The 17816-nt window shown below is 35.6% G+C and overlaps 1 protein-coding gene and 1 non-coding gene across 4 annotated transcripts in view; one reads left to right on the forward strand and one right to left on the reverse strand.

Annotated features, from left to right (window-relative positions):
- Nucleotides 1–55: 55 nt before the first annotated feature.
- The window catches only part of BBS5 (Bardet-Biedl syndrome 5), a 26555-nt gene continuing 8794 nt past the window's right edge, over nt 56–17816 (reverse strand). The window contains exons 6-12 of one of the 3 annotated variants that reach the window (XM_072811342.1): nt 14139–14274; nt 10872–10967; nt 7681–7743; nt 6106–6240; nt 1898–1981; nt 953–976; nt 56–800 (exon numbers count right to left, since the gene is read on the reverse strand). In XM_072811342.1, the coding sequence (XP_072667443.1) occupies nt 699–800; nt 953–976; nt 1898–1981; nt 6106–6240; nt 7681–7743; nt 10872–10967; nt 14139–14274 (640 nt within the window). In that variant the 3' untranslated portion in view covers nt 56–698. Of the gene's footprint in view, nt 801–952; nt 977–1897; nt 1982–5824; nt 5981–6105; nt 6241–7680; nt 7744–10871; nt 10968–14138; nt 14275–17816 lie in introns of those variants that run through there. The other 2 variants (XM_072811343.1, XM_072811344.1) reach the window with 2 other exon arrangements.
- LOC140624625 (U6 spliceosomal RNA) lies at nt 16947–17050 on the forward strand. Its single transcript, XR_012024084.1, has one exon. It is a non-coding gene; the product is annotated as a U6 spliceosomal RNA (small nuclear RNA).

Below are 17816 nucleotides of genomic sequence, written 5' to 3' on the forward strand. Positions count from 1 at the left end.
AAATCCTATTTTTGAAAACTTCAAGGAAGTTTCAATGAGTACATACACGGAGAAAGTCAATAAAAGAACTATTTATTTACAAACTATTTAAAACTATTTCTTTACAAAATAAATGTATTCTTCCCAAAACTATATTGCAATTATTTATAAAATAGTGCCCAAAACACTTATTACATAGTGATTGATATACTCCAGAGTTAATGTAATTTTTAGGTTTTACAGAAATGATCACTTAAACATGACAAGTTTAAGGGTTGTAATTTATGAGAGTTGACTTACATTTGGAGCTATTTGATAATTTTTTAAACCAGATTTTTATAACTAAAAAGACAGTATTTTATTATTCCATAATAGAATCTTATTCTTTTAAATAATACTTTCAAAACATTAAATGGTGCTGCATAAATTCTTTATTAAAGCCAACATGATACACTCATTTAATATCTGCACTAATTTACAAGCATTAGGTACAAAATAAACATATTTACAAACCAGATACATTTTGATTACAATTTTAAATATAATTTTTAGAAAAGTGGCAATAAAATCTTAGATAAATGAGTTTTTCCTTAATCATTAAAAAATTCTTTCTTAAAAGATTTTTCTGTAAATGTAAAAACTATTCCGTGCCTTATGGCAGGCGACTAGTATCTTTAATCTTGAGATATCTTTAAATAGAAATCCAGTTCAACTCAAGATCAACTCATTACTTCCCAAAGTCCCTGTAGGGTGAATCCATCCTTCAATTTCTCTATTGCAAGCCCCAGTTCTTCTGAAAATACAGGTTCACGATCTTGTTGCTTTTTGGGAGGTAAGAGGATGAGATGGGAATATAGAAGGTGGGCAAGGAAGAAGAAAAAAACAAAAAATAGGTTTCACATAAGTTTTGTGAATACTAAATTGTTGGAATATAGAAAGTTTTTTTCATATACTATAGATAAAATGTCCTTACCTTATTGCCATCAGCAAAATATGCCTATAAGACAAAGAAAATTATATTTCACATACTTGACATATAATAGGTTAGTGAACTAAGGAACAGGTAATTTACAGGACAATTATGTAACTAAGTGTATTTTACATTGTTACAGTTTTTCTAATGGTCTTAGCACTTAATCTTTACTATGCTAGTAGCAGATTTCACTTCTTCTGTCAGTCATTAGTAATGATTACAAGAGTTATGCTTTGAGCTCCAAAATATTTGTTTTGTAATAAGTATACAATTTGGATTGTTAACTTGAAAGGAGATAAAAAGAATGATCTAGAAGCTATAAAATGTCATCTCTACTTTTGTTCAGAAGAAGGTGCTGGCAAAACAAAAAGCAATCAGTACTTCAATGTGTCAGCAAATGCTGTAGTTTATAATTAAATATTTTACACTAATTTCAGACTTGCTTAAAAATATTTATTTCCAGAGAGGTATATTGGTCAGATTTATACACTACACTACATAGAAAGCATTGACATTATTTTTGCTATAAAATAATACAAATTTGGAAACAGGAAAGCTCATTGTTCAAATATTCTTTTTAAGATCATATACCAATAAATTGAAAGGAAGTCCATCTTATAAAGATTAATTATGAAAACTATAGATTTTAAATTAACTTAACTATTTAACCTGTTCTATTATTCTAAGGTATGAAAATTTTTTCACAGATCTGAAATCCTTTGAATTATTTTGTTCTCAAACTAGTTCCTAGTTTGGTAATTTAAAAGTAATTTCACACAAAGAAAAAATCCTTAACTTAAAAAAAATTACTTTCCAACTCATGTTTAAGATAACTCTCAAAAGTTGCAAGTTCCATGGTGTTTTACACACTTAAGCCATTACTTAATTAAATCTGACTCAGATAAAATAATCATAATAAATTTAGTAGTTTTTTGTCATGCTCACCACAAAAGCGTCTGTATGATCATCAGAGTCAATTTCTACATCATCTTGAATCTGTTCAACCGTCAGAGCTTCAAGGGGCTGAGGCTAAAAATCAGCAGACGTTAAAATGTATCAAGGAAAAATAAATAAATAAAATGCATCAAGGAGACAATATTAATTAAACAAATAATTTTAGTAAAATATGCTGTGAGAATTGTAAATACTTATAAAAGTATAAAACAATTGAAAACTACTCAAGTCTTAGAAAAATCACATTTATATTCTATTAAAACTAACTTTAGTAATAAATCAGTTAAACCTAAGCTTTTAAATCTGAAGTCAATATCATCAGAAGTATTAAAATGACAAATTTACTAATCTTAATATGATAGAGATATCCTTAGAGAAGAAACTCTCAGTGAACTTTATCTTATTTTCTTTCACATGTTTTTTAAAAAACTAAGTTTGGATAATAGCAAATTTTCAATTTCATTTTACTCAAAATAGTCATTAAATAGAATTTGTGAAAAGTAAAAGAACTAAGATTTAGATGGACTATCCCAATGGTAAAGCAGAGTAAAATATGGTGCTGATATTAATTCATTATTTTTCAAATGTTTTAGTATCTTGGTATGTTAGGCACTATGCTAACACTAACATGGGTAAAAAGTCCCTGCCCTACTCATGAGAGGTTTGTAATCTAGGGCAGGGGGAGTGGAGCAAAGGATAAAACACAATTATGAGTAACTAAATATTAGGTTGAAACATGAAATTATCATTTTTGTGAGTCAGAAATGGTCAAATATTAATAATATCATGGTTCAACCTATGAAAAGTAGGTTCAACCCTTGAAAAGTAGTTGTAACAAATGCAATATCTATTATAATAAAAAGTTTAGAGACAGCACAACTTCTGGCTTGTGAATCCCAGAAACTTTTATGAAGAAAAGACTGGTACGTAATCTACGTCTTTTAGGATGACAGTGACTTCCATAGGTAGGATTAGGGAAAAAGGTATTTCTGGCAGAGGGAACCAGCATCAACAAAACTGAGAAACCACAGAATGTGGTTGAAGAATGATGAATAATCCAGTGTGGTCAGAATAAAAGAGTCCAATGAGACAGAAGCAGCTATGCAGGGCTATCATACTGAAAAATCCCAACAAGCATCATTCACAGTAGTCTATGTGTACTATGTTCTTATAGTTGGGCAGTGTGCAGCCTCCATAAACAGACATGGTGGCTGTGATGTAGGCTGGTGTCTACTGAAATTCCTTAATACCAGCCCAAAGAATTCAGACTTTATCTATAGTTAATTTGTGGGAGGGTATGTAGAGTAGAAGTGTATTGCTTGACAAGAGTGATCTGATCCCCTCATCTGAAGATAGCCTCAATGTTTCAACCACGTTGAGTTGTGTGACTGTGAACAAGTAACCTAACCTAGCTAAGCCTCATCTCTGTAACTGTGAGATAAAGATAATAATAATACTATACTTCATAGTACTGTTGGGAGGATTAAATGAAACGATGCATATAAAGTTCTTAGAGCAGTGAATGGGAATAGTAGGGTGTTCAAAGCAGTCTTTCAACATCTATGAATATTCACTAAGCCCTATTATGTGCTAGTTCTGATTGCTAGAGATATAGTGGTTAAAGAAAATAGATGAAAATCCCTGACTTCATGGAGATTATTTATAGTGGAGAAAACTGATGAGTGTTACTAAAAATAAAGCAAGCAAGCAAGCAAGCAAGCAAAGATAAGGAACAAAAAAATGATGGAGGCTGCTGTTTTAGATGGTAGTCAGGGAAGACCTCCCTGAAGAGGTAGCTTTGGAGTAAGGGCTTACATGAGATGACAGAGTGAGTTATCATGCTGGTTATTATTATGTACTGGGGGCCAGTAAAGAAGAGAAGAAATGAAAGGTAGAGGCACTCATGTGCCTGGTATTTCATGGATATGATCAATAACTTCGTGACGATTATCTTAATTTTAGAATGAGAAAACTGAAGCTCAAATCTGCCTTGAATTACAAATTAATGGTGAATTTGGGACTACAGTCAGGCTTGCCAGGTTCCAAGGACCATGCATGTTCTACAATATTATTATGGAAGCAAAAGTAATAATAATAACTGTAGTTAGAATGAAAAGAAAGGAATAGAAAAAGGGAGTAGACTGGATGATTGAATGTATAAAATAAAATAATCAGGAACATAAAAATGAAATCTCTGAGGTTTTGAGCACAGCTGACTTTACTAATGCTAAATATAAATAAATGGAAAATAAGTAAATTATGTACATCCTGATGTATCAGCAGGATGGTGCTTTTGAGAAAAATGATAGCATTTTAGGTATGCCAAGTTTGAGATACTCAAGTGTCAGTGTATCTTATAGACTTGGAAAATTATTTACCTAATTAAATTACTAGGATAAACTTTTTTTTTTTAAAAAGACTTTATTTGAGAGAGCGTGAGAGAGCACAAGCAGAGAAGAGGGGAGGCTCCTGCAGGAGGCCTGACATGAGGCTCAATCCCAGGACCCTCGGATCATGACCTGAGCCAAAGGCAGCCGCCCTACCGACTAAGCCACCCAGGCACCCCTAGGATAAACTTTTACTTTATTTTTTAAAGATAGATAGATAGATAGATAGATAGATAGATAGATAGATTCATTCATTCATTCATTCATTTATGATAGACACAGAGAGAGAGGCAGAGGGAGAAGCAGGCTTGAGACTCGATCCCGGGACTCCAGGATTGCACCCTGGGCCAAAGGCAGGGGCCAAACCGCTGAGCCACCCAGGGATCCCCAGGATAAACTTTTAAATGAGAAAATTCAATTTAGGTTATTTGGAATGCTCATTTATGTGAATATACTCAAGAATATTTAGAACCATACTGATCTGAGAGAATGTGTCAAGACCAGAATAAAAGATATGGGAGTCATCTATAGCAGTATAGGTTGAAGAAACTGAAGGAGGGGTGATACTGCAAAGGAATACACAAAGAAGGCAGAGTGAAAGGGAGAGTGGTGAAAGCAGCACAGGGTGGGAGGAAAACATAAAAGGATGATTAAGACATGGAAAACATGAGTGTATGTATAACACAGCACAGCAACCCAGAGAGAAGTTTCAGCTGGAAGGGAAGGGGAATGAATATATAGAGAATATTACAGGGAGAGAAAACACTATCAAGCAGTGCTACTGGGCAAAAAGGGTCTGTTTGAAGTCAGAGGGTGTGAATTTGAACTTAGCTGCCCAGCGTATTTCCTGATCTTCTCTGGTCACACGTTGCAGTCCAAGAGAAGAGATACAGATAATATGGGTGATAGGGCTCCACATGCTGAGTACCAGCAGCGATGCTGCTGAAAGAGTGGGTGGCAAGGGCACCATAATAGTGAGGGTGCCTGCAAAAGAATAGACAGCAAGGGAACCTGTGATAAGAGTGGTCAGTGAGGGCACCAGAGACAGAACCTCTAGCAGGAGTACCACTGATAGAGCCGATAGTGAGGACATCCCTCTAATGCAGTGGCTGGTGAGGACACCAGTGACAGACCAGATGACAAGGGTCCCCTCTGGAGAGGCTAAAGAGTAAAGTCAAAGGAGGGATGATGTGCCTGGAGAGTGGGGTGGGTTTGGGAAAACCCAGAGATCACAAGGAAAGCAAAGAGCAGAAATATGAACATGATATTAAACATATTTTATAACCAATCTGGCAGTCATGAGGAAGGTAAAGAGCAGACACGTGGGTGTGATATTCAAAATATTTCATAATTGGTATGGCACAGGCACTGACGAATAGGGGGTGGACCAGGCACACGGAGAGAGCAGACTCCTGGAGCTGCTGTACTGTGGGGCTCTGTGGGAAAAGCCTGGTGCCTGTGAGGCCTGTAAGGTTTGTCCAAATGCAAGTGGGAGGCAGAAGTGGAATAAAAGTAAAGCAGAGTGAGAGACTGACATTTGTCCACATCAGCGGAGTCTTGCACATGGATACCTGTCTCTGGGTAAACTGCTCACCCAGAAGGGTGGGAACGAATGACGAAGCAACCAGCGAGCAGACAGGTGGCGCCGACTGCGGATGGCCAAGAGGTCACGCTCACTGAACACAGTCTGTATATGAATCATTTTAAACACGGTTCAGAATGAAACTGTAGGCAGTGTGTTTATATCTGAATTTCATAGATTGTGTAAAAGCAATTCAGCAAACCCTGTGTTTTACATACGGAACAAACTACCTTTTCTTCCATCTCATAATCCACTCCAAATATCGGACTAGCAGAATAGACCTTGTGAAGTGAGTTGATTTCCTTAACTGATTCTTGTAGTTTTTCCACAGGATCTATTTTAAAGCCAAGAACATATCCTCCACTCTGTAAGAAAAAAATAATGAAAAAACAAAAAACAAGCCTGAGGAATGGTATTCACAGTATAGGATAAACTAGCTCTAATGTCCTTATTTCAGAGCACCACAGGTAAGCTGGTTTTTTAATTAAGATTTTTGTGATGAAACACGTAAAGCATACACAAAAATAGAAAAAAAGAGCACAATAAGTATCCATGTAGTTATCTTCCAGCTTCAACAAGTAGAAATATATAGTCAACTTTTTAGCCTGCAGTTTTCCCAAATCTCCTCCCCTTGCCTACTCAGGATTATTTTGAAGCATATCCAGATATCCTATCATTTCATCTGTAACTATCAAAGGTGATATTTTAAGATAAAAAAATACTGTAGATTGTGAAGGCCAATGGAACTAAGTTTTTTTTGAGCTAGACCTTGAAAAGGAGTAGACCATATCGTAAAAGAAGAAAGGGAATGGCCCAGCTGAGGCTAATTCCTTGAAGAATTCGGAAAGAAACTTGACCATGACAGGTTGTTGTTAAAGAGTGTTAAAAAATTAAATCGCATACTGTGAAAGGTGAGACCATATGCTTTAGGTTGAGAGCATATACTTTCGAGTTCAAATTCTAGTTTTACAACTAGAAATTTACAAATTTACTAACTACATGATGCTGAGAAATATACTTTCCTTAATCTTTTAAGCCTCAATTTTCTAACCATAAAACAGTTACCAAATTGTTGTATTAAATAAAATAATGTATATATGACATTTGATACAGTTCCTGGAACACAGTAAGCACTCAGTAAATGGAAGCTACAAATCTGCAGGCAAGGGGAAAGGAATAGACATTCATATTTACATTTAGAGTTTAGAAGAGCAGTGATTTTACAAATAAGTAAATGTTTTATTTAAATGTATTTCTGCAAAGATCTGGCCTAATGAGACACAGCAACTATAATTAGATACAGTATAATCTGCATATGAGGGTATAAAATCCCAGTGGCATGTGTGTGTATATTTGTATATGACTGTGCTATTCAATGACATTCTTGTGAATCAGTCAGACCTGAATCAAAACCTATCCTCACCACTTACTAGTTGTGAGACTGTAGGCAAGGTTCCTAACTTCTCTAGGCTTCAGTTTCCTTTGAATATAAAATGGGGAGAAATAGTAACTGTATCATAGGGTGTGTAAAGACTGAGATAATGCATGAAAAGTACAGTGACTTTGTCATTAAAAATGATCATAATGATAATAATGGTTATGTATACCCAACAAAGAAACATAAGCAAGATTCTTCCTGTGTGGACAATTACTATATATGACTTTAAACTCTTTATTTAACTTCATGTCACAACTAACAATCTTCTTAGATATAAACTGCTTTACTATATAAATAAAACTAAAAATAGAGACTGTCATAGTTTAAAAAATCTATTAAAGATTAATACAATTATAAAATATCTTACCTGCTGAGAGCTTTCTATGACAAGAGCTAAACCAAATTTTGAATCTCTAATCTTGATTGAACGCTAGATGTAAAATGAAAAAGAAGAAAATGCATGCTTTTATGATCTGATAGTAGTGATTCTACAGCACAAACAAGTTTTCAACTTGTACACAGTAACTGTGTACATAATCTAAAGGACAGAATTCTCCCTCTTTCCTTCATTATATTCCCATAGAGATCAAATAAATGAAAATGTTCATACTAGAAGTAGGCAGCAAACTTGTAAGGTAATGCAAAGAAGACATCTCTGAAATACGCACAAAGTTATGACTCACATATCCCCCACAATCAGGGAGTCTAAAACTTTTCTGAGTATTTTAAACCAGAGGCCAGCAATCTTTTAGTACTGGAGAGCCAGTGTCTTTTGTGGTTCCCAAGGCTGAGTTAGTTTTTAAAAGTCACATGAATATGACTGTCCTAGTGACAGACTGTGATGATATCAGGTTGCAAGTTGTTTGGACCAGGCTGGATTCATTCCAGGGGCCATGGTTGGTAACTGTATTCTTAAATAACAAAAAGCGTCCTATTTGAAGAACAAAAAGCACAAGGTTGTTTACTACTCTGTAAATTTTTTTTTAGTATAATATGTCAGGCAATGTATGTAAATCATACAAAACAGCAATGAACAATACAGACAGCAGTTTATCAAATACCTATGTAGCCTCAGTCTCATCTTCCCAGCCACGGTTATATATTCCTCCTTTTCTTTAGATGGCCAGAAACCATTTTCTTCCTATCAGATTCTAGGATTTCCTGCTTAATTCTACCAGACTGAAAACTCCTTTTTGACAGGAACTGTGTACTTGTTAATGATCTTCATGTCTATATCGCTAGCACCTAGCAGAGTAGGTGATAAATATTTGGCAAAGGAATGATCTGGATTTTCAAGTAACTCAGATATCAAACAATTTAGCCAAAGATAGGCTTGGGAATAGTTTGCAAAGAATCATCCTTCTTGTAAACTAAAAGGTCTTTTAAAAAAGGACATTTTCCAGCCATCACATACATTGTGTCTACTCAATAAATTTTTGTTAATGAAACTGCTTAGTGTTAAGACTACTTATATCCCACAATATGGGCAATTATCATAGAAAAACGACACAGGATTTTCATTGGCTATTTCTTTCTTTCTTTTTTTTTTTTAAAGATTTTATTTATTCATGAGAGACACAGTTTGAGAGAGAGGCAGAGACCCAGGCAGAGGAAGAAGCAGGCTCCCCACAGGGAGCCCGATGCGGGACCCGATCCTAGGTCCCCAGGATCACGGCCTGGGCCAAAGGCGAGCACCAAACCGCTAAGCCACCCAGGGATTCCCTTCATTGGCTATTTCTATGTTTCATCTAACTTGCACTATTTCCTATACGTAATTTCCTTATGTAAAATGAAATTCTTCAGTTTATTAGAGTTTACTATTTGTTTCACTGAATCACATACTTATAGTAGTAGCAACAGCAAAAAGAACCACCTTTACTCTCAAAACAAATCAGTCTCAGACGTAGTTAGTTCTTACTCTGGATTTTAACAGCTTTAATTGAACTTACGCTAAAATCATTATCACTAAAACCTATCTTGATTCCTTTCACCAAACCTGTTGTATAAATCCAGCTTGTATTACGTGCTGTATTTGAATATAGTGAAAACAGCTCATTCACAGAATTTTTTTTTTCATTCACAGAATTGAAGAATTCATTCTGGCTTTATTTTATTTTTAAAGATTTTAATTATTTATTTGAGACAATGAGTGAAACAGGGAGACGGAGAGAGAATCTGAAGCCAATTTTGCACTGAGCACAGCGCCCAACGCAGGGCTTGACCCCACAGACATGAGATCATGACCTGAGCTGAGACCCAAGAGTTGGACACTTAACTGAAGCCACCCAGGCACCCCTTCATTTTGGCTTTAAAGGCAGAAAGTGTTGGGATGCCTAGTGGCTCAGTGATTGAGCATCTGCCTTCAGCTCAGGGCATGATCCTGGAGTCCCAGGATCGAGTCCCACATCGGGCTCCCTGTATGGAACCTGCTTCTCCCTCTGCTTATGTCTCTGCCTCTCTCTCTCATGATAAAAAAAAAAAAAAAAAAAAAGGCAGAAAGTGTCAACAGAGTCAAAACAATGTGTGTGATCTGTGTGCCAAAGCCATGCAAAGAACCACTATATATACCTGCTTCATAAAAAGGTTATGGAAAACCTTAGTAGCTAATGCCTTCTGACTGGAATCTAAGAAGGACATATCTTAAAACAAAACAAAACAAAACAAAAAAACTGACACATCTTAATCTGCATGGTGACTATTAAAAACTTTAAAATCCAGTATATTTCTTTTTTTCTCAAAATTTTATTTATTTGAAGGTGGCGGGGGGGGGCGGTAAGAGTGAGAAGCAGTAGGGAGCCCCGATGCAGGGCTCAATCCCAGGACCCTGGGATCATGACCTGAGCTGAAGGCAGATGCTTAACCCACTGAGCCACCCAGGTGCCCCTAAAATACAGTATATTTCTCTCTTAATAGTAAATTGATAATGGTTGGATTTCCCTTGAATGTAAGTACAACTGGGTCTTTTCTATGTTGAAATTATAAATTATCAACATTTTATTTTTTTAATTTTATTTTTTTAAAAGATTTTATTTATTTATTCATGAGAGACAATGAGAGAGAGACAGAGACACAGGCAGAGGGAGAAGCAGGCTCCATGCAAGGAGCCCGATGTGGGACTCGATCCCAAATCCCGGGATCACACCCTGAGCCGAAGGCAGATGCTCAACCGCTGAGCCACCCAGGTGTCCCAAATTATCAACATTTTAAAAGTCTGCTCTCAGCAACACTGCTGCCACTTAAAAAGGGAGAAAGAATTCATTTAATCCTGAAAATTGTAGTATTTATTTATTTATTTATTTATTTATTTATTTATTTTTTTTAAAGAATTTATTTATTTATTCATAGACACAGAGAAAGGCAGAGACACAGGCAGAGGGAGAAGCAGGCTCCACACAGGGAGCCCAACGTGGGACTCGATCCCAGGTCTCCAGGATCACACCCCAGGCTGCAGGCGGCGCCAAACCGCTGCGCCACTGGGGCTGCCCAAATTGTAGTAATTACTGAACATAAATTATTCATTCTACATTGAAATAAAGTCAGCAAAATACATGTACTTACAATTTGTAGATATGGTATACTGACGTTAAAACTGTCATTCATATTTGCATGCCACACAATTCTCACATTGGTAATAAAAAAGGTTCCTAAATTTCCCTGGAAAATATGAGATATATCAATGACCATTTGTTTGAATACTCTTTATTTTCTAAACACCAGAATAGTTCTGATTATCATGGTAGCAGAGAATACTAGAATTGAGTAGCACGGAGTATTAATGACTTCATTATTCACTGGACGGAAGAACAATTAGATGACTGAAAGCCTGGATTCTGAAGTTAGATTCTAAAAATTTATACCATCAATACTTACCAGTTTTCTGACCATGGGAAAATTTGTTCTTGGTGCACTGTGTCCCATGTAAAATGGAGATTTGATTAAATAACCCCCATAAATAAAGCCCTTATCACAGTGTCTGGCACATAGTAAGCATTCTGCAAGTGTTAGATCTTATTACAACTATTGTTCCAAACCTGGCATAAGACAAGGGAGTTGTGGTAAGAGAAAGACAAAACATATGATAACCCCCATTAGTTCACAAGAGATTTTTATGGCTCTTTAACACTGACTATAAATCAAAACTGTTTTCCAATTATATGGCCCCTAAACATCTACTCAAAATTACTCCAGTGTGATAGCTAAATGGTCTAAAAAATCTTTAGGACCTAATAATACATGGTACCAAAATTAGCCACCTCTACCTTTTATCTCTATCATTATCTACCTTTACCTCCACCTCCTTCTTACCATATACTGCCAGAGGAATTTATTTTATACTTTGAGATTGGGTATAAAACATTAACTTACAAACCCCAAACCTGAAAAGCTTTCTTCTGGGATGGCCAGGTGTGAAACATCAGAAAAGACCACCTATTTTTTTTTTTTTAAGATTTATTTTTATAAGATTTTATTTATTTATTTATTTTATTTAGAGACAGAGAGAGAGAGAGAGAGAGTGAGTAGGGGAGCAGAAGGAGAAGCAGACTCCCCGCTGAGCAGGGAGCCCAAAGTGGGCTCGATTCCAGGACCCCAAAATCACGACCTAAGCTGAAGGCAGATGTTTAACGAACTGAGCCACCCAGGAGCCCCCTCTTTTTTATTTTATTTTTTTATTTTGTTTTATTTTATAAAGATTTTATTTATTTATTCATGAGAGACACAGAAAGAGAAAGACAGATACATAGGCAGAAGGAGAAGCAGGCTCCATGCAGGGAGCCCGATGTGGGACTTGATCCCAGGACTCCAGCATCATGCCCTGAGCTGAAAGCAGATGCTCAACTGCTGAGCCACCCAGGTGTCCCAAGACCACCTATTTCTTAATTATAATTAAGTTAATAAACACACGTGTAAGTGTATGTTTCCCTCCTCTATTCTCATCTTGCAAAAATTTGTTATACAAAAATTTTAACTCCCTTATTCCTGGCCCACGTCCCATTACATAATACTAAGTCTAACTTTATAAGCAATCATTATTTATGTCACCACTTCTTTTCTCTTATTTTAAAAGAAGACAGCAACCCGCAAAACTCTCAAGGATCTTTTTAAAAGATTAAGAGGGCATATTTTATTTTCAGGAAACATGTTAGGTTGACAATAACATCTCTATTTTCAGTAAAATACTTCTGATAATCCAATCTTAATTAATTTAAACTGTGAGGTGTGGTGCTAGATGGTAAGGATCTAACTATGAACAGAATAATTCCACCCCTACCCTTATAAAGCCTACAATCTAATGTGGGTACAGGCAAGCTCTGCATTTTAGAGCAGGAATAATTTTTTTAAGGTTTTATTTATTTATTCATTAGAGACACAGAGACATAGGCAGAGGGAGAAGCAGGCTCCCTGCAGGAAGCCTGATGTAGGACTGATCCCAGGACCCCCATCTGACCTGAGACAAAGGCAGTCACTCACAAGCTACACAGGCACTCCCAGAGCAGGAATAATTTGAAGTGGTAATTAAGTACAGATTGTAAGCAACACACAGAAGGAACCTTACAAAAAGTGACATCTAAGCTATGACCTAAGGTCATATCATATCAAGGGATCTGTAAACTATGGTCAATGGGATAAATCCGGCCTGCTGCCTCATTTTGTATGGCCCAGAAACCAAGAATAAGTTTTACATTTTTAAATGGCTGGAAAAAAGTCAAGAGAATAGTAATTCACGAAACATGGATATTGTATGAAATTCAAATTTCAGTGTTCATTGTCAAGTTTTATTGAAATATAGCCATGCTCACTTGTTGCTATGGCTAGTTTCACACTACAATGCAAGTCTGAGAAGTTATGACAGAAATGGCATGACCTACAAAGCCTAAAATATTTACCATCTGGCCCTTTCAAGTAAAAAGCTTACTGATTCCTGACGAGGACTATTTAGATGTAGAGCTGTCTATATACTTTAGAACCATTATCAGAGTTTAACACTAGAACTTCTCAAATGAGCAGAATTTAATTACAATTTAAGTTTATGATTCAATATTTAGCAAGAAGCTCTTCATTCAAATGCTACAGCTTTACCTCCGTGGTTATCAGTCTAACATAGGTTGTAATATACACAAAGCCTGAAAACTACTTAGGTAAGAGAAAATTTTTCTTTAGAAATTGATGTGTTACTTATTCCCACTTATATGTTTCAGCTGGTTATAGCTTCAAGACCAAATGAGAAGTTATGATAATGAATGTAGGAATCACCAAATGAATTGTATGTTTAATTCCATAAAGACCAGACTTTCTTTTTTAAAAATATTTTAAGTAATCTCTATACCCAACATGTGGCTTGAACTCACAACCTTGATCAAGAGTAGCATGCTCTTCTGACTGAGTTGGCCAGCCACTCCCATAAAGACCAGATTGGAAAGCTTCCATGACTGTCCACCCCATGGTTCTCTTCCATCAGCATAAGTTATCAAGATGTGGAGGGTAGGGTATGCGCAGCATGTGGGGAAGAACATAGTTCTCAGATAAACCAGATGTATGAAGTCACTTAATTCTTTGGGGCCTAACTTTTTAACCTGTAAGTGAATGAAGACTGAACTAGATAATCTCTAAGGACCACTCCAGCTGTAAATTCTATAATAAATGTTGCTAAAAAGAACACAAAACCATAAAAATATGAAAATCAGAATATTATCTTATATCAAGAGCTATAATGCTAATTTATCAAGAGATATAATGTTAATTTTAACAGTTAAGTGAATATACAAAACTCAATGATAAATGGAAAAATGATGGGCCCAAAAGGTTCATTAGCTTTTTGTACAATACCTGATCACTGGATAAATTCCATACTCCATTGATTTTATCATATACATGTTCTTGTGGTAATAATCTTAGTTGCTTATTTTGAATTAGTGCACTTCTCAATTTAAAATCACGATACATTTTAGAAGTCTCATATGCTCTATAAAAAAGAAGAAAGACCAATCTAAACTGAAAATGTGGTTTTCCTAGGTTATGATTACTTATCTACCAAAATATACAGTTGTTAATACATAGGTGAGTCACTCAAATAATTATCACAATAAATTTAAAAATTTGCTTTTCAATAAATTTTGGTGTCACAGTCTTTAAAGACTTTATCATTTTAGTGTAGTATTTACATGGTTTATCTCAGTAACCTATGTTTAGAAGTCTTTTTTTTTTAAGATTTTATTTATTTATTCATTAGAGAGAGACACACACACACACACACACACAGAGGCAGAGACACGGGCAGAGGGAGAAGCAGGCTCTCTGCAAGGAGCCTGATATGGGACCCGATCCCGAATCCAGGATCACACCCTGAGCCGAAGGCAGACGCTCAATCGCTGAGCCACCCAGGTGTCCCTAGAAATCTAATTTTTAAGACATGTATCATACAGCACAAATGAAAAGAAAGATTTTCTTTCTAAGCTGAAAAACAGCTTAGAGAGAAAAACATTTTATTGCATGAAAAACATGCAAATGCTTGCATATAATAGACATGGAAATTATGTTTCCTATCACAATGCTTCCTTCCGTTTCTGTTTTAGTCAAAGACACCCTTTGTCAAAGGCACAATTGGGAGTCAATTACTTTTCTCATTGCAACTGAAAGCATTACACTCTATACAGAAAATTGGAATAAATCTGTACCAACTCCAAAAGGAACCCTAGGACAGTGTGTATCTGTGTGCAACACACACACACACACACACACACACAAATATGTTTTCTCTCCATGCCTTCCTACTGATAAATAATACAAAAGAAAATTGTGTATTTGTTATTATGTTAATTAGTTTTTTTAAAGATTTATTCATTTGAGAGAGAACAAGAGAAAGAGAACACAAATGGGGGGTGGGCAGAGCAAGAGGGAGGAGAGGAACAGAAAGAATCTCAAGCACCCTCTCCACTGAGCATGGAGCCCCATTGTGGAGTTCAATCTCACAACCCTGAGATTATGGCCAGAGCCAAAATCAAGATGCTTAACTGAGCCACCCAAGTGCCCCCATTTAGTTTTACTACAATTTTTGGATGAGTTTTATTATAACATTTTATTAATTATCATATTACCCCACAAAATTACAGGCTAATTTACCAATTTAATAAAACTAAAGGATTTTCTTAGCCTGAATAACTTCAGAAGTCATTTATATACATCATAATATTGTTAAATTTGTGATTTTTACTTTAATTAACCTAATATATAAATTGTGAAAGAGGAGGATTTGAACATTTGTCTATAAATCTTAATTTCTTTTAGTGCTGTAATCATCAATGTTTAACCAGCAGACAAAATAGAAACTACTAATGTGATAAGAGTTATTTCTGGGGGAACACTTATTTTTATACTATTGAAGAAAAGCAGCTTCTATGCTCCCTTCATACTCCTCTTTATATTACATCTCTAAGTAAAGTGAAATAAAGAGCTAGAGTTTAGATATATGTCCAACAGAACTGAAAAATATTCATAGTAGCTAAAAAGTGGAAACAATATAAATGTTTATCAATGATTAGTAAGTAAAAAAATATCTTCATACAATGTAAAACTATTTAGCTATAAGTAGGAATGAAGCACTGATACATGCTACAACATAGATGATCACTGAAAACATTATGCATGTAAAATAAGTCAGATATTAAAGGCCACTATGTTGTATGCTTCCATTTATATTAAGTGTCCCAAATAGGGGAATCCTTAGAGAGAAAGAAAGTAAATCAGTGGTTGCCAAGGGTTATGAAGAGGAGAGAATAGGGAGGGACTATAGAGACTATAGGGCTATACGAGTTTGTTTATAGGGTGATAGAAATATTCCACAATTGGGTAGTGATAATAGCTGCACAATCTTGTAAGATACTGAAATTATCAAACTTTAAACTTTAAAATTTTGTTACATGAATTATATCTCAAAAAATGTAAACCGTTATGTATATTTGAAAATCATCAACAAGGGCAGCCCGGGTGGCTCAGTGGTTTAGCGCCACCTGTGGCCCAGGGCGTGATCCTGGAGACCCGGGATCTAGTCCCACGTCGGGCTCCCTGCATGGGGCCTGCTTCTCACTCTGCCTGTGTCTCTGCTACTCTCTCTGTGTCTCTCATGAATAAATAAATAAAAATCTTAAAAAAAAAAAAAGAAAAAATCAACAAAATGCAAAATCAAATAACAAACTAGAAAACTGAGAAATAAATTTGCAACATATATGACAGATAAGAGTATAACTTAGAAATTTATCTTTTAAGATTTATTTATTTATTTATGAGAGGCTCAGAGAGAGAAAGGGAGAGACATAGGAAGGAGAAGCAGGTTCCTCACAGGGAGCCCAATGTGGGACCCAATCCCAGATCCTGGGATCATGCCCTGAGCCGAAGGCAGATGCCCAACCGCTGAGCCACCCAGGCATCCCAATTTAGAAATTTATAATAGAAAACTATAAATAGCCAAAAAAAGGAGAAAAATTTCTACATCACTAGTAATAAAGAAATGCAAATTAAAACAGTATATGTATTTCTCTTTGTGAGTATAAATTTGTATATATGTATAATAAGCCTGTCATCTTAGCCAAGCTTTTAAAAAATCATAGTACTTAAGGCTGATTAAAATAAAGAGCTAAGGTGTTCATTGGGCAACACATATACTAAAACTGGAATGATACAGAGAAGATTAGCATCCCCTGTGTGAGGATGACATGCAAATCTGTGAAGTGTTTCATATTTTCTGCAGTTCCCCAGCAAACTACCACCCTTTGTGGATTAACTCGGAGGAAATAATATGAGCACAATGTGCAGAACTGAGTAATGTAATTGTGGTATTTCATTAGAAAAATATTTCTGCAAAGCAATTTAAAACATGTGAATAAGTCTGAATATTTATGTGCAAATATGTCATTTCTACATATCTTAGAAATGAGAAAATGTCAACCTGCATTTCCTTATAGAATTAAAAAAAAGGGGGAGGGGGGCGAAAGTAATGAAAAGAATTTAGCAAAGAGAACAACAGAACTCTTTAGGGAAAATACGTGGGTACGTCTCCTACTGCTAGTAAAATCATCCTTTCTTTTTTTTTTTTAAAGATTTATTTATCTTAGAGAAAGAGAGAGAGAGAGTAAGGAGGAGGGAAAGTGTGAGAAACTCAAGCAGACTGCACTGAGCACAGAGCCTGACGTGGCGCTCAATCTCATGACCCTGAGATCACGACCTGAGCCAAAACCGAAAGTTGGAGGTTTACTTAACCAACTGAGTCACGTAGGTGCCACTAAAATGATCTTTTTTAATTCATTAATTGAATTATCCAACTTGGTTATCTACACTGAATGAATTCTCTATTTCACTGTAACTACCTTGGTAGTTAATTTAATAGAATCCTCAGTAGAAATTTTTACGAATCTTCAGTAGTCTTATGTATTTTATAAATACTTTCAAAGTACTTATTAAACGATAATGCAATATGTTCTTCTATATATCTTCAGGATGTTGCAATTTCCT

This window comes from Canis lupus, chromosome 34 (assembly GCF_048164855.1).
Source record: "Canis lupus baileyi chromosome 34, mCanLup2.hap1, whole genome shotgun sequence".
Taxonomy (NCBI): domain Eukaryota; kingdom Metazoa; phylum Chordata; class Mammalia; order Carnivora; family Canidae; genus Canis; species Canis lupus.